The sequence below is a fragment of the Zophobas morio genome, unplaced genomic scaffold (genome assembly GCF_036711695.1).
Source record: "Zophobas morio isolate AGI-343-1 ecotype UQ-CSIRO unplaced genomic scaffold, CSIRO_AGI_Zmor_V1 ptg000017l, whole genome shotgun sequence".
NCBI classification, from domain to species: Eukaryota; Metazoa; Arthropoda; class Insecta; order Coleoptera; family Tenebrionidae; genus Zophobas; species Zophobas morio.
This window is the reverse complement of record NW_026972122.1, coordinates 12,885,095-12,907,298: the sequence shown is the minus strand read 5'-3', so window position 1 is coordinate 12,907,298 and position 22,204 is coordinate 12,885,095. Positions and strand designations below refer to the sequence as shown.

The 22,204-nt window shown below is 32.4% G+C and overlaps 2 protein-coding genes across 2 annotated transcripts; one reads left to right on the top strand and one right to left on the bottom strand.

The window, feature by feature from the left end:
• The first annotated feature begins 12,828 nt into the window (after positions 1 to 12,828).
• Positions 12,829 to 14,183, top strand: LOC135130531 (putative nuclease HARBI1). The gene is made up of 3 exons (XM_064057924.1): positions 12,829 to 13,308; positions 13,357 to 13,721; positions 13,779 to 14,183. Exons 1-3 carry the CDS (start codon positions 13,011 to 13,013, stop codon positions 14,181 to 14,183), a joined length of 1,068 nt encoding a protein of 355 aa, XP_063913994.1. The 5' UTR covers positions 12,829 to 13,010.
• A 4,336-nt stretch (positions 14,184 to 18,519) lies between these two features.
• LOC135129951 (uncharacterized) lies at positions 18,520 to 21,538 on the bottom strand. The gene is made up of 5 exons (XM_064057221.1): positions 21,460 to 21,538; positions 21,054 to 21,389; positions 20,041 to 20,177; positions 18,604 to 18,723; positions 18,520 to 18,537 (listed from the first exon to the last, which is right to left on the bottom strand). Exons 1-5 carry the CDS (start codon positions 21,536 to 21,538, stop codon positions 18,520 to 18,522), a joined length of 690 nt encoding a protein of 229 aa, XP_063913291.1.
• Positions 21,539 to 22,204: the final 666 nt, after the last annotated feature.

Below are 22,204 nucleotides of genomic sequence, written 5' to 3'. Positions count from 1 at the left end.
TTTCAAATAATTTTTTCTAGACGCTGCTACTACTTAGGACCGTGAATTTTACCCAGTGACATAATCATATTGTGAGCTATTCCCCATTTTTTTTTTGCATGTATTTCGCAATCACCTTGTATACAGAACAATTAAAGACTGCGAGGTAGCAATACCACAATAAGTTTAGAAAGATTAAGAAGAAAGACAAGAGCCTGAAACATCAACAAGAAGATTGGCTCGATTGTTTAGAGTTCCTATATAACAGTTTCTAGAGAAATAGGCAAAAACAACTTAAAATACAGCAAAAGAGCTAAATGTTCAAAACATACAGCATCGCAGTTAGAGAGAATTCTTAGCTGTTGCCGGCTATTGAGAATTCATCATTCTCTGGACAATCGTGTGGTTGTGTTGGGCGATGAAAAATATTTTACGTTTGCCCATTCAGAGATGGAAGGTAACGATGGATTTTATACAAACATTATAGAAGAAATTACAAGTAAAATTTAAGTCGAAGGCAAAGTTTGAAGATAAAATTTTGGTTTGATGGGCTATATCTCCGGCCGGCGTTTCAGCACAATTCATTGGCCGTGCTAAAGGTGACGCGGTCAATACATAACAATATATGGGAACACCATAATAACGAAGATGTAATATTTTGGCCAAATTTAGCAAGTTGCCATTATACTAGAATGTCCAGGGATTGGTTAGAAAGCAATAATATAAGTTTTGTACCTAAGAAAAGGTAATCCCCCCATAGTGCCCCCAGTGCAAACAATCGAAAACAAAATTTAGGGAATACTAAGTAGAAAGGTTTACAACAACGGCTGGGAAGCCAATTTAGAAGAACAATTTACCAGACAGTTAGAGAAATGGACGTGGACACCATCCAAAGGCTGTAAGACCTACATATGAAGACAATTTTGCGTCGTATTGAATATAACGAATCTTTATGTTTTCCCATTAATAATAATTAATTAAGAAATTAGAACATTTCTGGGTTCTTTTTGAAATCCAAATAAAATTAAGTTTGAGCTTCCTATTATTATTATTAATTTAAACTTTCTCTCAAAACGTTTTTTTTACGTTAGGTTTCTCGGAAATTAAAAATGTCTCTAATTTTCTTTAAAATATATTTAAGATTTTGTTTCCTCTGAATTTTAAATTTTCTCTTCTGGACACCACTAACTTTGTATTTTTTGACTGATAATGAAAGTTTAATTATATCTCAAAGAATTCAAAACCAGCATATAGTATGTACTGAATGAACCAAGTTAACAGCAAAAATAACGAGTAAAAACGCACAAAAAATGAGAGATTGGACGAAAAAATGCCGAACTTATGCATTCTTACATAGTAGCAACAATTATCTAACAGCGATAAACATGAACTCAAATTATCACAATTCACGTATCTCTAACAAATACTCCTATATTCGTAATTTATATATTTTTTAAATTTAAATATTAATAAATTAATTAATAATTAACAATAAAATAATAAAAAAATAAATTAATGTCAAATTTTGACTTGATTAGAGTATTTTTAAGCCCTAGTCTGCAAGGTTGTTTTAGGGGTAGTTTTTAACGGTTTCTGCGAACAGGTTGAAATTTTGTATTAACAATCTTCGTATTGAGAAATAAGCAAATATCGAGTTTTAACTAGATTGGAGCATTTTTAACCCCCAGTCTGCAAGGTTGTTTTAGGGGTGATTTTTGCGGGTTTCTCCGAATGGGCTGAAATTTTGCATCAATAATCCTCGTATTAAAAAACTAGGGATTGTCAAAATTTAACTTGATCAGAGTATTTTTAAGCTCCAGTCTGCAAGGTTGTTTTGGGGGTAGTTTTTAACGGTTTCTCCGAACGGGTTGAAATTTTGTGTCAATAATCTTTGTATTGAGAAATAAGCAAATATCGAGTTTTGATTTGATTGAAGCATTTTTTACCCCCAGTCTGCAAGGTTGTTTTGGGGATGATTTTTGAGGGTTTCTCCGAATGGGGTGAAATTTTGCATCAATAATCCTCGTATTGAAAAACTAGCGAATGTCAAATTTTGAATTGATTAGAGTATTTTTAAGCCCTAGTCTGCAAGGTTGTTTTAGGGGTAGTTTTTAACGGTTTCTCCGAACGGATTGAAATTTTGTATTAACAATCTTCGTATTGAGAAATAAGCAAATATCGAGTTTTAACTTGATTGGAGCATTTTTAACCCCCAGTCTGCAAATCTGTTTTAAGGGTGGTTGTTAAGGGTTTCTCCGAACGGCTTGAAATTTTGTATCAACAATCTTCGTATTGAGAAATAAGCAAATATCGAGTTTTAACTTGATTGGAGCATTTTTAACCCCCAGTCTGCAAAGTTGTTTTGGGGGTGATTTTTGAGGGTTTCTCCTAATGGGCTGAAATTTTGCATCAATAATCCTCGTATTAAAAAACTAGCGAATGTCAAAATTTAACTTGATTAGAGTATTTTTAAGTGCCAGTCTGCAAGGTTGTTTTGGGGGTATTTTTTAACGGTTTCTCCGATCGGGTTGAAATTTTGTGTCAATAATCTTCGTATTGAGAAATAAGCAAATGTTGAGTTTCAACTTGATTGGAGCATTTTTAACCCCCAGTCTGCAAGATAAACTGTGGTCTGCAAATTAGAAACGCCTGTTGCGTAGTGCCTGGCTGTCGATCCCATTTGGAATCACAAGTCTCAATGTTTAAACCCCCGAGGGCAGAGGATAGACGGAAAATGTGGGAAGAGGCATTAGGATTAATCTTGCATAATGGAAAATATGTTTGCGAGGTCCATTTTAAGCAAGAGGATATTGTCCGGGAGAAAATTTTCCTAAGACAAGATAATACTGTTCTCCAACGGGTTAGTATTTAATGTTATTGTTATTGAGTAATTCTACAAAAAGTAACTACAGCGTGATCAGCAATTAGTGTTTCAGTTAGGGCTAGTTTCATGATCAAAACTTAAAGGACCTTTAACTAATGTCCCAACCAGTAGCGTAACTACCGGTGTTCCATGTGTTCGCCGGAACACGGACCCGCTTCTTCAAGGGGCCCGATCCGGTCACACGAACATTTTTTTTATTAGATTTTTTTATACATATTATTGCCCAAATTACATCCCGAAATAAAAAAAATTTAAAATGTGCGGTAATCCCAGGATCGATCGTTCATTGCTATTTACGAATTTTTTGCTGCAAAGGGCTGGACTTCTGGCGGCATCTCAATATCATGGACTCAATAAACTCGGGTTTTAGCGACCGGCGGCCGAAAATGCAGCAGCATCTGTTTCTAATAAACCTGTCGCAGTATCGCAATCCCATTGTGGCAAATCTAACATCCCATGTAGTAAATTACCAAATCTTTATAATACAAAAGTATGACTAATTTATGATGCAGGACAACAAAATACTTAAATTTTGTCCTCAGATCTACAGTGAAACTTCATGCTGTAATAAGACGTGAAAAAAAAAATTTTAATTTTGTACTTGTGGTGATAAAATATATCTGATGTATGTTACAACTACTTTTTTAAGTAGAAAAAAAAACTGTACTGCGAAATTATTACAGAATGAGTACCTAGTACCTGCCCTAGTTTCACTGAAATTATCACAGCTATGTTTCATTTTTCTTACAATACCTCTTTCGGTGGCTTCAGCGGAAAGATCTTTTTCGAAATTAAAAATAACTAAACATTTTTTAAGAAACACAATGAGCCAATACAGATTATCTTCACTGAATCTCTCAATTGGAAATCAAATTGCCAAAAGCTTAGATGTGTCAAATCTTGTACCAACTCGTGCCCATTGGAAAGCAAGAAGAAAATAATTTTGAGATAAAAAAAATGGGCATTTTTATTTCTAACAAATATGTATAATTGTACTCCTATATATTTTAATAATATGTAATCAGGTAGTTTCTGTATTTTGTTTTTAATTTAGTTCAGTGTTTCAGGTAGAATAATTTTAATAAAACGTAAGCAATCTACTCATACTTTACTCATTATACTCGTATTTTTAAATATTTTTATTCCACTGTTCATTAGGGGCCCCACAGTGTTGTAGAACACAGGCCCGCAGTTTGATTGTTACGCTACTGGTCCCAACAATGTGTTTCCATGGTAAAAATCCAACTTTAATTTTAAAGCTCCTTTAACTTGATTATGAAATCGGCCCTTCGTATAAAAAAAAATTGCTTGAGATTGGTAGAATTGTCACACCACTTTACTTCCTGTGGGCAAAATTGGCATCGTTGCAATGACATTTAATGTAAATCAAAATTTGTTATCCATTATTAATAAAATGTCATAATACAACTTTTTTTTCTTGCTGGCATTCCACTTCCTGTCTGTCTTTCTATCGAATTCCCATTCTCTAAACTTCTACAAATACTATAAGTTGTCCTTTTTGATATCCATTTGGAAAGTGATTAACTGTGAAGGAATTTTTCTAAGACACACCACATGTATAATGCGCCAAACACATTTCGGCGATCATTTTCATTTAAGTGTTTCATTATCACACAAAAATTTTAAACTTCTAAGAGTAACTGGCGATAACAGTTTTTGATAGGTAAGTATCAAGAAATAACGTAACCAGTGATTTTTCTTAAAACTCAATTGATCTATAGCGATTTAAAGTTCGTGTGAATTTTTTTGTCCCACACCCGTATTATCTATATATGTAAATAGTTGTAAGTACAAAGTGCAACTTATCCAGGCGACATTTGATTTGAAATTTTCAAACAATATATATAGTGTAATATCTTGTTATATAACAGTACCATACACTGAAAATCCAATATAATTTTTTGTATTATTTCAAAAACGATCAATTTCTTGTCTTGTGCTTTGTGTAGGAACTATGGTAGTGCTGTATTATATGTCAATGTCATAAAATTAAAATGTTTGTCTTTTCTTGAAATTAGTAAATAAACCTTCATCGACGAAGATGCTCTCTGTGTAATGTACTATGTTATACTAAATATTATGTAAAATAAAAAATTGCTTATGTTTAAAAGCGAGGTTTTGTCTAAGTAGTTTTGGACTCTCTTTTTTAAAAAAATATTTACTGACAGTTGTGTAGATACCCTATGTCTTTGTTCTTATTTGTTGTTAATTAAATACATATACATATAAGAGTAAAAAAGTTAATGGGCAGTTATTAATTTGTAAACTTCATTTAAGTAATTTGTCCATAATAATCCATGTAGTTCAAATGGAATTGTGGCCATTATAATCTTATATTTCAAAGAAATTATTGTCAACTGTCGTAATCATAGTTCAAATATTGTAAGTTTTGTTACAGATGTTAGTTAATAAAATATATATTTATCGAAATTAATAACGTTTATATTTTACAGGTTCCCTATAAAAATCCCCGACTGTGTGAAAAAGCTGTCCCTTTCTTAATCACACAACCTTATCCTGAGCCATCCGGAAAAAGACCTTCCAATGAAGAAATTACCGCAAATACAGCATTAAAAAAATTAAAACCCAACCCACCTGAAGATTTCTATACCATTCTGCTAACTGCAGAAATCCCCCTACCATCTCTTTGGTCCAAAGTTATTGTTGATACTGGCGACATTGTGTTGGCCAATTTCACACTAAGTAAATTCTCTAATGTGGTTTGCAATAAAGAGGTGCGTGTAAGTACCAAAGGAGACATAAGTTACAGGTGTTATGGAAAACCCATCAAATTTGATTCTATAGTGTCTTCTGTCAATGAAGTACAAACAGTAATTAGTACTTTTCATGATGCAAAAATTTGCAAAGGCGTTGAGATTGAAACAGACCATCAAAATGTGACCAAGGACCTGAAGGGTACATATCGACATAAATTGTGTCCTTTGATATTAAATGACACTTCAGTCAATATTTGTCTATTCTGTCGACGTTTAACTGTTTCGCATCATGAAAAACAAAAAAGACCAAAAAAAATCAGAAAAACATATCTGTCTTTGCAAAAAAATTATGGAATGGCCAAAATTGTGAAGAAGAGAAAACAAAAAGAAATCCGGAATTTGACTAAACTGTGTAGCGATTACAGGAAAAGGGCTGAAGATCCAAACTTGTTTTCTAACTTCTGTAGCAATTATCCCAATCTCACGGCAGAAGAGACGACTGTAATTAAGGAAATTGTATCCGCAGCATCAACAAAAAACAAGAAAGCCCGAAGATATTCCGAACACTGGTTGTTGCTATGCCTACTATTTCATATCAGATCACCATCAGGTTACAATTTTCTTCGAAATTTAAATTTACTCCCCTTGCCAACGACTAAAACAGTCAGAAATTGTTTGCGATTAATCAATACAAGTTGTGGATTCGATCTGAACTTTTTCGAGCTACTGAAAAAAAAACTTGAAAAGAAGTCGCCATTCCAGAAACATGGAGTATTATTGTTGGATGAGATCCAAGTACGCGAAACTATCGCAGTAAATGCGACAAAACTTACCTACGTTGGACTTGTCGATTTTGGAGATGATATTCCAGAAAAAACAGGAAGAAGCATAAACGACAAGGCAAATCATGCTTTGGTTTTTATGTTTCACGCACTTGGAGATCAATATACTCAACCCATCGGAGTTTTTGCATCAAAAGGGCCTGTTGACGGTATGTATTATTCATACGCAAAACTATATAGGTATAATTCAGTTTAAAAGAGTGTTAAAATTTAAAAACGTACACCGGATGTAAGCGCAGTGTTTTTGTGTATATAGGTATTACTAGACTAACAAATTGTAAAACGAAACTCAGTTTACATCATTGAAATGTGAAAGTTTTAACTTAACAATCAATCTTACTTTTTCATTGTAGTTTTATGTACTTCTTTTTAATTTTTCAACTTTCAATTGAATATTATTTAAATTATAAATATTTCAAGTACCTACGTTTCACATTCAGAATGTATTAGAATATTATCCTCAGAATAAATTTACTCTTTACGTTTTTCTGTAAGTATACCATTTTTTCATGTCAAAATTGTAAATTATAATATTTCAACTAATGAAATTTGCGATTTCAACTACTTGAAAAAACTCATGGAGGTAGAATGACACGTGGGAGCCATCCTCATCGCAATGTTAAGAAAACGCCAGGAAAAGACTACGCAAAAGCCATTTATGACCCTTTCCATACTACATCGGGAGCGGTCGGTTATCAACAAAAGATCAGAGGAGGTGCACTTTGGTTAGGAATGAGTTCGCAGGTAGCATATAGTAAAAGAATTAGATCCTTACCTAGTCATGACCCTTACCACTAACATTGATTAAACTGATTATTTAGTCAACGCCATTATCTTGCTAAATGTTAATTTTTGTATCGTATACCCAGCCCCTCAACAAGCGCTTTCGAGTACGCCACTCGAACAACCAGTTTCTCGGAGGAGCTAGGAGAGCCATTTATGACCCCAATCAAAAGCGCAGAACCAGCCATGTTTTCAAACTATCTTCCCTCCTTTCATTCTACCTTCATGAAAAAACTGGAAAATCTGACATTGAGATACAAATAGATACATTTATACAATGTAAATTGCATACTTTTATATAAATTCTCCACAACTTAAGACTCAAATGCAAAGACAAAGTTAGTTTTGTTGTCTACAAAGTATTTTTTATAAAAAAGGTTATAATTTAAAGAAATCGTTCTCGAACATTGCTGTAAAATGATTAACTGACGGTGATTTATGTTTAAATTTCGTTTACAATAAATTATTACACATTAATACGTATTTAAAAATGAAAACACTGACATATAATAAATTAAATAGTTGAAAGGATCAGTGGGTAGATTTTTGTGATACTCTGCAAGACAATATAAATAGGACAAGTACTTAAAGAACTACCATGAAAGTTCACAAACTGCATTTTGTATTTCAACTTAGGCTACCATTTTGACATTTGTTTTATTCTCTTGGTTTTTGCATGGTTAACTATCTATAATTTTAAGCAACCACAATCGCGCAACTGATTTTGAAGGCTATCATATTGCTGGAAAAGGCTGGTGCGTACGTACATGGCATTGTATCTGATGGCGCACAAACCAACAGAAAAGCATGGGCACTTTTAGGAGTCAATGGGAAGCAAGATTCATTGAAAAATTATCTCGAGCACCCGTTGGACCCTAACAGACGAGTATTTATGTTTTCGGACACCCCGCACCTCATAAAAAATATTAGAAACAGACTTTATAACATCCGAAGTTTACAAGCAAGTTTTCACGTCACTTTACTACAGGGCAGTAACTTTATTAAATCCTATATATTTAGGTTTCGCCACAGGATGAATTGGTCAAGTGGGAACATTTTAAAATTCTACACAATGAAGATTTGAAGCTTCCTGGAAATTTACGAGTATGTCCTAAATTAACAAACAGGCATCTTAATTTAACAACAACTGAAAAAATGAAGGTCAAATTGGCAACGCAGGTATAAAATGATTTCATAATTTCGAAAAGCGAATTGTGTATAGAGTATTAGAATACATATGTATTAACAAATATTTTTTGATTTTTCCTTTTAGAGGACAACAATAATTTGAATGCAAACAACATGACGGGCAAAAAACCGACCACCCTGAAATTTCACACTGTTTCTGTTACTTTCTTAAATTAAATTTAACTCTATATTTGTTTGTCCATTTTTTTTTTTTTTTGGCTAATTTGTGTTTCCTGGGTCAACAGTGAATGGCTCTTTAAAGAAATAACAATTATTAGTAGTTAAATTAATAATTTTTAAAGCAGTTTTGCAAATATTTCACGGTGAGTGTTTTTATTTGCCATTGAGTGTATATTCAGTACCTATCTATATAATATTCGAATCTAACAGGTACTATATTTAACTGACACTCGTCAAATAGCAATAACATTTAAAAAACAAAGGTGGATGGATATTATTTCTATTATTAGTGGGTGTTTTAAGATTAAAATTTTCTTTTTAAAGTTAGTGTAAATTGTAGGTTTACATACATAGGTGTTATAATTCTGTGGAAGTATATGCTCTAACTGTTTGCATTTTGAAAGATTTTCAGTAAATCTGTAGCAGACGGCCTTAAATTTTACCTATCTCGAGGTGTATATGGGCTGGAGGATTCTATGGGTACAGTGTCGTTCTGTGAACAAATCAATAGAATGTTCGATGCATTAAACAGAAAGATTCCCCGCCAAGGAGTGACCCCAGCATCAAAAGATTTTCGAGTTCTTCAAGAGTCTCTTTTATGGCTCAATAACTGGGAAAATAATGTTAAGACTAGAGCAGTCGAAGAATGCCACTTCTTGACACAAAATACTGCACAAGGACTTCGCATCACCCTTCATTCTGCAATGGATCTCTGTTTGTACATGTCAGAGAAGTATAATTTTACCTACTTATTGACTGGTAAAATTAATCAGGATCCACTGGAGGTATATAGCTTAAAGTTTTCATATTTATATAAAAAGTTATGATTTTTTCAGAAATTTTTTGGGACCATTAGAATGGCTGGAGGTCAAAATGATCACCCAGCTACACCTACTTTTTGCAACTCTACAAATTATTATCCGTATACGCTGTATTAAAGCCACCAAAATACGGAAACTGTACGGTTACAGAAACAAATGCCCCCAAAACTTTACTGTCGCTTAGTGACATCAAAAATATTTATGTTCAGTCTTCTTCCACGTCGGCCTCGGCTATCGAGCGTCTAAAACAGCGACTCGATGGAATAATTGAAGAAACAGATTTAGAGGTTGACGATATTGTAGAGTCAGATATATTATTTGCCGAAGCGAAAGATTGTGTAAGGCGTGACGGGATACTTGTGCAAACAAGTTAAAAAGTATGCCAAGTGCTCCACATGTGTGGAAAGTATACTTAATGACCAACAGCAATATTCACGTGAAAATGTGGCTCAATTAACTAATATAAAAACACAAGGAGGTTTAATTCATCCTAATAAAGACTTTTTTTACTTAATTTTAAAGATTGAAGAAGTATTTGCGCTTTACGCTAATGACTCAGATGTTTTTGAGAAAACAATAGATCATTTAACACAAAATTTTTCTTTTTCGTTTCCTTGCGCAGAACATAAGGATGAATTAGTTGTTTATACAATTAATTATTACTTAAGGATGAGAATGAAGCAGTTTGCACGAGAGCACAATACGGAGTATAAAAAAGCAAGTGCACATATGAAGAAAAGTTCAAAATTTAAAAAAAAATAAGTTGGTCATTGATATAAAAAATTTATTTTCGCAATATTTGCATAATTACACTCTAATTTCCATACACTGCTGCTTCCATTCAAACTTCCTTGTTATAGAATTCTCAATTTTGACAAAATATTTGATGTAAAGTTCGGTTATGACAACACAAGCAAGTAAACCATCAATCCAGTTTGCTACATAAATTATATAAAATTGGTCGAAGATTATTTCGACAGAACTTCCCTCGCCCTTGAAGTACAATAAAACAAATCCAGCTTTTTCTGAAAAATGATAAAATTTGATTATGCACATTTAATTTTTTTTATGAGAACCGTTATAAGTTAAAATAAAGATGTGTATGTAACGTTAGTAAATGTAAAGAAGCGTTCTCAGTGTACGTTTAAAAGGTTCCCGTAACAAAATTTTGTGAAGACTGTGATGACATCATTAACATTTTTGCAAAAACACGTGTATCACTTTGGATAGGTGCAGTATAATACTAATGATAGCAGCATTGTATTTTCAAATTTTCGGGAAAATGGACTGGGCCATTCTCGATTTAATCAATAAAATAAATTGGCTCATTCATTAATTTTTATGAGCCACTCTGCACAAGAAATTTAAAAACTTTTAACGCAATGATAAATCACAAGTATAGACTCATCATATTTTGCACATTTTGGATAGGATCCATTTCGCAAAATTTCCAGATGACTTCATCAATTTTTTGAGGGATGGAAATATTTTGATTAAAAATTTACCATGCTTACGATAAGTTTAAAATGTTTGCAAGATTTCAAAGCAATTGGTTGTGCAGTTTAATCAATAAAATAGATAAATTTACTCTTTCATTACTTTTTTGAGTCACTATGCATAAGTAATTCTAAATACTGAGTGCACTATAAACCGCAAGTATACAGTCATACTCATAACATTTTTCATATTTCAGAGAGGATTTATTCGGCAAAATTTTGAGATGCCGTCATCAATTTTTGGGAGGGGCTAAAAGAATAAATTTTACTTAACCATGATTACGATCATTAATATATTTATAAGATTTCAGAGCATTTGGTTTTGCAGTTTCAAAGTTAAATTGCAAAAAATGTTATACAGATTTGAATTTTTTTCCAAAAATTTTGGATGTCTGTAACTTACTATTAAAAATTTTAAAGACGTCATCCCATTTGGAGGTGGGTATGATTAGCAAAATTTTAGTTAGCGTTTAACCATCTACATAATATTCCTAATACGCATGCAAAATTTGACAACAATCGGTCTGGTAGTTTTAGAGATTACGTGTCTAAGAAAAATTGATACAGACGCCAGAGAGACAGACAGACGGAAACGGTGACCCATTTTTTCGTACTCTAGAGGTCATGACACGTCGAGAAAATATAAAAATGGCAATTTGCCTGATGGACTCGATTATTATACTTCCTTAGCTTACGTTCGGGAAGTAAAAATGATTCTGCAAAATTATTATTTTTTTATTATAACTCTTAGGTACATGTTGAAATAAAAAATTATCCTACTGCATTCTTCTATAATTTTGGGAAAATTAGATAAACCATATTTGATTTAATCAATAAAATCAATTGATTCATTCACTAATTTCATAATGAATTAGAAAATAAAAATATATTACCAAAGTGCAAACAATTTTGTATCTCAAATTACATTTTTTAACAAATACTATTTAACTTTGTAGAGGAGACGAATATATAAATTTTAATTATTCCCTAATTATTAAATCAGTGTTACTTAGTAGACTGCCAGAATTTTAAGATAAATTTGCTTTAATTTTATTTAATTTCATTAATATTTAAAAACATAAATACATTATTTAACCACAAATAAAGCGCTATCGCATTACAAATTTCATTTACACAGTTTTTGAAAAGACTGAACAAATAAATTCTAACTGACGATTTAGCTTGTGCAAAATTTCAGAGGAGTCGTTTTTTAGTTTTTACATTAAATTGTAACATTTCTTTGTACAATTTCCAAAAACTATATTACATACTTTGAATGTGTTTTACGCAGTGCAAAATTTTGAATCATCAAATCCTTGATGGGGACGGTCAGACAAATTTTGGTCAGCATTTTGCCGTCTTAAAATAAGTTTGGAATTTCACAACAATCTGTTGTGAAGATTACTTGCCTGATAAAAGCGTCAAGAAGTTATACAAATTTTTCCATATTTTAGAAGTTATAAACTCTCAAAAAGGCTTGATATTAGTCATTCGTGAAAATTAATCTCTTACAATTTTCCCTAGCTTACGTTGAAGAACTAAAAGTTGACACTGTTTATATTCATTCGTTTTTAAGTTTAACAAACACCAATTTTCTGTCGTTCATTTAAATATATTTAACAGTATATTCTATTTATTATTTTTTAGGATTTAATACGCATTACTAGCTATAAATGACTTGTATATTATATGCACAGCACTCAATTCCTCAATTGTATATACAATTATATATTTATACAGGGTGTTAAAAAATTATTTACATCTAGCGGGTCGCGAACACTTGACAAAAAAAAATTGCCGCTGTCGAAAAATACAGTTTTTTTGGTGGCAATTCTCCATCACTCTCTTAGCCACACCGAAAATATGTTTCGATAATAAATTGATCTTCTAGAATCTATAGCCCGTATTCAGCGCTGTCGATTATTTTTAGTGGATGTCTATTAAGCCCTTAATCAACGTCTATTAAATTTGCCTATTCAGCGCCAATGTTGATCCGCTAAATAACGTCACTTAGACATTTTTTTAATCAATATTTTAATCGACGACATAACCGTCTTTAAATAATTATTTATGTTGACATTCATATAAAATCGGTCAAAATGGATAACGTTCTGCAAGAAATTCAGTTTATTGAAGAAGTTGAAAATAATTTCAACATATATCCGTTGGCTCGTGCTCGTGGTGTTTTCCGTCCGCGTATTAATACTTTTGCGGAATTTTCAGAAAAGGAATTCATAAAACGCTATCGATTAAAAAAACATACATTCCGATATGTGTTAGACTTAATTAAAGAAGATTTAAGATTGCAGACCTACAATTCGAATAATATTAGTCCGGAAATGCAGCTCCTCATAGCGCTACGATTTTTTGCCAAAGCAAGTTATCAAACAGAAACAGGTAATCTTCCCGCTAAAGGAGGGGTATTATTTTTTACTAAAAGTGTAGGAGATCTGCACGGTGTTAGTCAGGCTTCCGTGAGTAGGATTGTACTAAAGGTAGCTCGAGCTTTAGCTTCTCGACTACCTCAGTTTGTTAATTGGCCAGAAAATTTTCGTGAGCTCAAGCGAAATTTTTACAATATTAGGGCATTTCCTGGGGTGGTGGGTTGCATTGATTGCACCCATATTAAAATAAAGAATCCTGATGGACGTCGACCGCTGTTATACTGCTGCAGGAAAGGTTTTTATTCATTGAATGTGCAAGTTATTTGCGATTCAAACACCAGAATCATGGACATTGTAACCAGATGGAGGGGGAGCGTCCATGATTCTAGAATTTTTAACAATTCCCGCATTAAAGAGGATTTTGAGGTAGCTATCCCCTTGTATCCGTATTTCTAACATAATTAAAAATGTTTCCACATTTAGAGCAATCTAAAACAAGGGATTCTGTTGGGTGATAGTGGGTATGCCTGTACTCGATATATGTTGACACCATTGCTACAACCAAGAACAGCAGCAGAGCTAAGATACAATCCTGCGCATAAAGGAACTAGAGTGGTTATTGAACACTGCTTTGGTCGATGGAAAAACATGTTCAAGGCACTGAGGCCAAACTTGGAGACAAAATTAAGCACTGCAAAAATAATAATTGTTGCAACAGCAATACTTTACAATATTCGCCTCGAGAGGGACAATAACTTTGAAGATGATTCGTCAGAATCAGATAGTGATAATGACGATCAACCTATTCGACCCAATCCCAGAAATGAACAAGGAAATATTTTTAGACGTTTATTTATTCAACGATATTTTGGTAACAACAATAGGTAATTAAGATTTGAAACGTTTTATTTTTGATCTTGTAATTTTTCTATTTGTAATTTTAATAACTGTTGTTTTAATAAAAATGTTCTTTTTTCATGTATTCTTCTTGCGTTTTCACGGCGCAGCTTAGCCTTGAACAGAACTTCTTCATGTTTCACTTTTAAATTTATAAATTCTATTTCTTTTTCATAATACGCTGTTTCGTTTTATTTCCTAGTTTGAATTTGGCCCTCATGGATCGAAACCATTTTGTGCTGAACGTTTAATTTTATAATAATAATATTATTTTATTGCGATTGCAATGCAGTCTGCATTCGCAGGAGTATTCAAAATTATCAAATCTGTGTGTGTATAAATTGATTCAAAATTTCGGTAACAGAATTTTGTCTTAAAAGTGCCTACGTTTGCGTGGGTCGCGTTAGTGCTTTAAGGTGCTTGTCATAATTTGATTTCGGTAATCGTTATTTAAGATTACGAGTAAATCGGAATTTTTCTCTACTAACGTTAAATGACAATGGCAGTTCTGTTTTTTCTACTTTCACGTATGATGATAAATTGTATGTAGTTAAGGAATTAAAACCGCCGGTTCCTGGTTTGAGTAAATCGTTAATTGATCCATAAAAAAATTTAAAATAAATCCGTATTTATATTTTATATTTTTTTCATTTTGTTTTTTGTTATAAATCAAATTAGCTTTATTTTATGTTGTATTTGATCTTTTTCGATATGTTTCCTTTAAAGTTTATTTTAATTTTGTTTTTTGTTAGAAGTTATATTAGTTTTTTCTGACCACGTTTCCCTTTCCTTTTGTCCTGTCATTCTCATCCTTTCCTTGCAAGACCTCCTAGAATCTATGTTTTAGAACTAATTAACCCATTAATTATTAATTTAGCAAAAAGTCAGATGAAGTGGCATATTAGATAATAAATGAATTTCATAGTTCACTAGACGTAAATCATTTATTAACACCCTGTAAATAGGTATGTATAAATTAGTTTAGTATTAATCGTAGGTAGTAGTCTAGTAGTTGTTCTAAAATTAACAACTAAATATTATATGTACCTTACAAACTTGTGCTTTACGTTTATCTACCAAAGATTTATATTAAATTAAATATTTCGTAGTGGTGTAGTAGTTTAGTTTGAACTAGGTACCAATTTATTACTCAGCAGACAGTTCATGTAATGAAAAAAAAATCACTTGCAAGCACAGTATGTGTATTGCCAATTCAAATGTGAAAAGATTTTTAAGGAAAATTATGTTGTAGATTTGTAATACTTTTATATGAAAGAGTATAGCAAACTTAGCAACACAAATAAAAAATGATGAAGTGGAAATAAGTAACCGATAATTACCGCAACTATAACAATGTGCATTTACAAGCTTACATTATATTTACAATAATATACTGCCTCGCAAAATTAACGCAAAGAACTATTTATCACAAAAACTAAGAATACGTAAAAAGAAAGGCAAAACATGTGTCCCTGTTTTTGTTAAAAAATGTTTTTCTTTTGTTAAAAACGTAAAGTATCAAAAAAACAAAATGTTTAAATTTTGCGTTAATTTTACGGGGCAATGTATTTATAACAAGAATAACTGATTCTTTTATTTTAGCAGCACTGACTAGTTTTCACTTTTTTTCATTTTATATTCGTTTTTTGGGAAAATGTCAAAATTCAGATGCAGGTGATGCATACTCTACTACAAAATAATAGTCTTATCTCATGGTCTTATCGACAGTTTTAGATTCTCTGCATTGTCAATAGACCCCATGAACATGCTTTTATTTCATATTGCTAACTTTGTGTTATGTTATTAATTATTATGTAAATGTTAATTTCCTGACAAAATATCGTTGGATATGAACACAGGAACATCGTCGTTGCATATATTTGCAAATGTGATTGAATAATTATTATTAAATATTCTCTGACGTGAACTGTAACCATTGGTTTCTTTCAAGGTGTGTCTTTTTTTGGATAAAATGTTTTCAAGTATTTGTGTAATTTTTGTGGTTGTGTTAACATTTATTAATGGAATTTGTAAATACAAGGTTACAAAATATAAAGCCTTCAGAAAAGATTGAAATAAGTTCGAAATGTCAGTAAATCTTCTTTTCTTTTATATATAAAAATAAATGTTTGTCCCGTATGCGTTCGTAAACCATTCATCCGATTGCGATTAGTTATTATTCATACGGCCACCAAGATTTTTGAACTAGGCCAATCATTTTACAATTATTCGTTCATGTATTTTAAGCATCGCAATAATTAGAATTAAAACGCAAACATTTTTTTTAAGTAGCATTGCAACGCATGCCGAGTAACGGCTAGTAGTTGATTAAACAGTTTAATTTTCTTGTTCAAACTACATTTTCTGAAACATCCTGAACATTTGTCTTTACTAATTTGTTAATATTTGCTTTGAAAGTTTTATCACATATCTATTTCATTCAAATGACAGACTTTTCTAAATATAGGTGTGTATTTTACAACTAGTTAATACGGTAATGTTTGTATCGTCGTTTTTAATGAATATAAAAATGGAAGGACTCTATGTCGATCTACTCTAGCAGTCTAAAAGGTGATTCACCTGCAGAGCCAAAAGCTAAAAGCCTATCTAATATTTAAGGAAATGGAAAAATTTTACAAAACGCATTTCTCGATTTCGCACAAACTATTAGTGCAAAACTCCTCTACATCACCCCTTGATCACGTTTCTCATCTTCAAAAGTTGTGCAGATGCCTCCTTGTGTTTGAAAAAAATATTCAGTGTTCGCCCTATAGTTTGCACCCTAAATGTAGGCAACCAACTACGCACACAGTTTAACTTGCACGAATTCCACTAACTAAATGATCCACGAAGCAAGAAGTTCCACGTTTAGAAGTATGCTTGTAACGGTGTGCTAAAAACCCGACATTACACGCACAGGTGTTGGTGACTGTAAAAAGTTAGGTTATGTTAGCAACAGCTGCTATTAAAGAGTGCACGAATTTGAAATTTAACATTTTTTGTGGTAAAAGGAAGTATGTGAAGATGAGGAGCGTGATTAGAAGGTGCTGTAGAAGACTTTTATGCAAACAGTTTGTGCGAAATCGAGAAGTGTGTTTTGTAAAATTTTACCAAGGAAATTTATAACGTAGTGCTATAAATGTGTGGAACTCAAACACGAGAACAATTATTGCCGTTATTGTTTCATTGATTGCACACACACCAAATAACATTCACATTAAACCTTACCACTGACAATTGGTCACCTTTCAACGGATCTGTCATTTAATTCATTCATAAATACACGGACCAAGTTGAAATGTTGATCGATAGGTGGCCATACAGCGCTGTGTACTATAAAGTCACTAGATCTACTATTACTTTTAGAAAGTACGGCAAACTGCCTGTGGTCGGAATTCGACAGAGAGGAACCTAACCTATGTGTTAAACAAAGATAGCGCGAGGCTAGTAATTTTCGCTATCTGTCAACGAAAGGTTGATGTGTTTACAATTTGAGGTTACGACAGACTGTACTAGAATTATTGAGTTAACGGACCGGAAAGAACACTATTCCAGTCCCAAAGTAACTCCAGCCCTATTCAACGAGAAAGTGACACCGGTAACCAGCAAACAGTCGTGGAAGACGTGTTACCACCAAGGCAATTGACGGCCAAATGACAGTAACAGGATCGCCATACTGGAAGCAAAAAATACCTGCTGTCGAAAAGACGGAGCATAACAAGGACACAGATATATTTCTATTTCATAAAAGTTACTAATTGCCACACATTTCAAGATCGAGTCACATTAGTGTACTATTTCGTAGTAAATAAGCCTACTGGGATGCGTGTTTTATTCAGCAAATTGCAGCGGCCTGTTTCCACACCTTATACTCTACCACCGTGCTCCATACACACGAATTATTTACTCGCCAACAGTTTAGGTTAAACATAATTACTGATACCGTAAGCAAGGATTGAGCAATGAGTGAGCTTGTATGTAATATCTTTTGTTTTGCGTTCTTGGAAACACTCGTAAGAACGCTAAATTCAATGTGATCTAAGATGTCAGAATATCAAGTGAGAGATTTTTTTTCTAAAATCCACGTTAATAATTCAAAATCCATTTTTACTTTGTGGGTAGTTACGAAAGGCCACTTCCAAATGATTTTTTTTAATTGTACGTCGACTTTATATGCAACCAATAATACACAACTTGAAACAAGTGAAAACAGTCTATGATCCGATTTATAAAAATTCTGTGATTTGTTCTAACATGCCTTAGTTGAATTTTGAATCTAAAGTTTTTCTAGGCAAACGTCTCCTCGAAAACCTAGTGAAACAAAACACTAAATATCCAAAAGATCCTGTAATTTTTTTTTATTAAACGAGGGATTAGCCATAACATCGAATGCATTCGGGTTTCGATGTACAGCTACATTTTGTGCATCCTTGAAGCCTGCGCAGTCGAGTAGTTGTGGCCATGTTGTGGCTATGACGGTGCTGACAACATGTTGTGACTGCTGCTGGGAATTATTTGGGATATTTTTATTCTGTGACTTCGGTGTTGAGGTTACACGTGCAAAAGTAGTGATAAAAGCGTTGCTTTATGTAACTTTTGTTCCTTAACGTTGAAAATTGTGTTAAAGTAATCCTTGGTTATAGTTTATCGTTAGTTCTGTGTATGCGATATCAGTGTAGTTTTAGCAGTCATTGGTTCCTTGCGACGACAACCAGGTAAGTCTGTTTAATAAGTAGGTATTTGTAATTGTTAATTAAGCCCAGTACAACGCTAATCGGGATACACGCTTGACTACTTTATATCCGGCGTCACGTTTCGGTCTCCGAGACGAGCGAAAATTGTATAATTGTTCGGACTACTCTTTTAGTTTGATACTGGAAAACTGTTTTTTAGTTTTCAATGAATAAATAATATGAGGATAACAAACCACAAAATGGCTCAAAATATACTGTATTGTAAAAAATGTATGGGGTTTAAAATATTTGCAAATAATTAACCCCATTTTTTAAAAAATAGTAATTCTTCATGATACTAAAACCTATAATACGTGCTATCTTCCCATTTCTTCCAATTTCTAAGGTCCTTCTTTAATGTCTCTAGGTCACCGAAGGCGTTTGCGTAAATGGCATTAACCCATATTGTCCCAAGCTTAGTTTAAAATAAAATATTGATCTGTTTTTTAATATTTATTAACAAATACGTCATTTACAATACAACTAATAAAAAAAAAAATTAAAAAAGGTAGTTAGTTTATTAAAAAAAAATGATGGTGCATTAATGCACCAACGGGACTATGTGTAAAAAAATATAATACATTAGTTTTTTTTATAATGATATTTTTTTTGAAAAATAACCTAAAATACATTCAAATATTTCTATCTAATTGTTTAAATCATTAATTTAATTCACAAACCATTTTTTGGTTGACAATTATTTAGTAATGCACTGGTGCATTTTTGTACCACTGGGACATCGAATAAATTAAATTTCACTGCTTTTTGTGGTACTGTTCAAAACATGCCGTATGTAAGTGTTGTTCACATTTTTTACACAAATATATTGTATGTTTATGACAAATTTTACACCTCCTCCGTGCTTTTGTTTCGTGTAAAATTGGATAGTGACCGATATTGTCGAACCTTATTTCAGGAATGGAATTTATAGTTTGAGATTTTCGAGTCACTGTTTTATCACTATCAATTTTTAAGAGACGCAATGCTACATAAGACTTAAACTCCAACTGGGATAATTTGGTTTCATTTGCAATATGATATATTTTCCAAGCGTTTACCACCGCGCTATCTACAGCGTTGGAAAATATCGGCCACCACCATTTTTTTCCCATTACCCGACATCTGTAATTAGCAATCCCATTGTCGTGTAGGTCCACACCACCCATTGATTTATTATATTCAGCAATCACGTTGGGTTGTGAAATTTGTATTTCTTTCTTTTCTTTTCTGTTGTATCTTTTTGCAAGTTTTACTGGGTCAACAGTAAAATTATTACTACAGACCGTGACCACAGAATTGTCGTTCCAATGTACCAAACATATTTTTAAATTTTCCTCAAGCGCATAATCATATGTTCCTCTTTCTTTTTTGCCAATGGTTTTTATACTTTCAAGAGGACAGTTGTTTGTGCGATTGTCTCTTATTGTTCCCGTAGCAAAAAAACCTTTATTTTTTAGTGCAACAAATAGTTTGAAAGATGAAAAAAAATTATCAAAAAATATTTGATGGTGAAAAGGATTTTTTACCACAGAAAGCAAGTTCATAACAACATCACCACCCATGCCGATATTAGATTTAGTTTTATGTTGTTGAGATCCACCATACGGCAATGAATAAAATAGATATCCATTAGACGAACAAAGACACCATATTTTAAAACCAAATCGAACAGGCTTACCTTTGATAAACATTTTACATGAATGTCGTCCAAAATAAGGTACCATTTGTTCGTCTATTGATAAATTGAAAGCAAATATTCCCCATTGCAGGTTTTTTTCGTTTAGCTTATCTAAAAATGGTCTAACTTTGGCAAATTTGTCAGCTTTATTCAACATATTATTATCCGACAGATGTAAATTTCTTTTTATATTTTGAAATTTATTTCTACTTATGCAGTTTTTTACTATATCAGTTCCCTTGTCTTCATCGTTGGACCAATACATTTTTATTTGAGGAAGAGAATGATTTCCCGAAAGTATCAATATTCCCAAAAAACGTAATAAGTCATTCTTCGTAAAACAAAAATCGTGACGATTATTATCACGTGCGTATTTCAAGGAAAATTCAACAATTAGATTCAACATTTCATCATCAAAAAATTGAAAAAAAAATTCAAATGGTGTTTTACCAGCTAATTGATCCCTAATAGTTTGAATATCTTCGATCTCAATAGAAACAGGCGAATGAGTGTACGCAATATTCTTTTTTCTCCACTGTACTTTGGACGTATTGTTCTTGGGTAACTGATCTAACAACTTCTGTCGTTTATCAGATAAAAGTACTTCGTCTGATGAATCAAGTGCTGACTCATCTTCAAAGTGCTGTTCAAGATTGTGCAGCTCGAATGTCCCAGCAATGTCAGAACTCGTGGGTTGATTTTCCGGACCGATTGTTTCGCTGTCAATACCTTCTTCATCTGTCAAATAGTCAACGTTTGGTGGAACATAAACTGCATCAAGGATGACTAAAAAAATATCAAATTATTATAACTGATTTTTTTTACTTAAAAAAAATTCTTTAAAAACTTTACTCACCATCATGTTCCAAATCTGCAACAGCAGCTTCTAATTCATCTTCCAATTCTTTTTGAGTTAGAAATCGTCTAACCACCATTTTTAACAATTTTTGTACAACTATTTACACAAAACAAATGAAGCAGATTTTTTCGTTTTCACAACAAACTTGCGAATGACGAGAAAATTTTATCACAGATGAGAGCATGCATTTCTAAATGTGCACATCTTGCACTTTGTCGGTGTCGCTGGTTTATTATTTCCGGTCAAGACTACCCATAAATAATGTGCATTTTCGGCACTTTGTCGGCATCGCTAGTGGAGATATTATTTGGGTGTAAGTAGATCACGAATAATTTGCATTTACATAACAAAGGCAATCCCAATCCACCTAACAGTAAATGCAAGAAATATTTTTATGACGTTTTATTAGCCAAAATCAAATTTCTACAAATGTAGATCGCACGTATTTGATGTACTATTTCATTTACAACATTGAAAAAGCACAAAAACGCTTTAGAATAATACTTGATTTATAAACTGAAATTTTAAAAAGTACACTTGAGTCCCAATGGTGCATAAATGCACCAGTCTTAAATTATTAGGGTTATTTATGTTTTTCCAATATTGTGCAACAAAATATTTGTATTTGTCTAAAAATACTACCTTTCTTAATTTATATTAAAAAAAAAAACCTAAACAATTAAGTAATAACAACAAAAAAAAAATATTAAAATTAAAGTGTCGCAAGGGAAAAAAATATAGG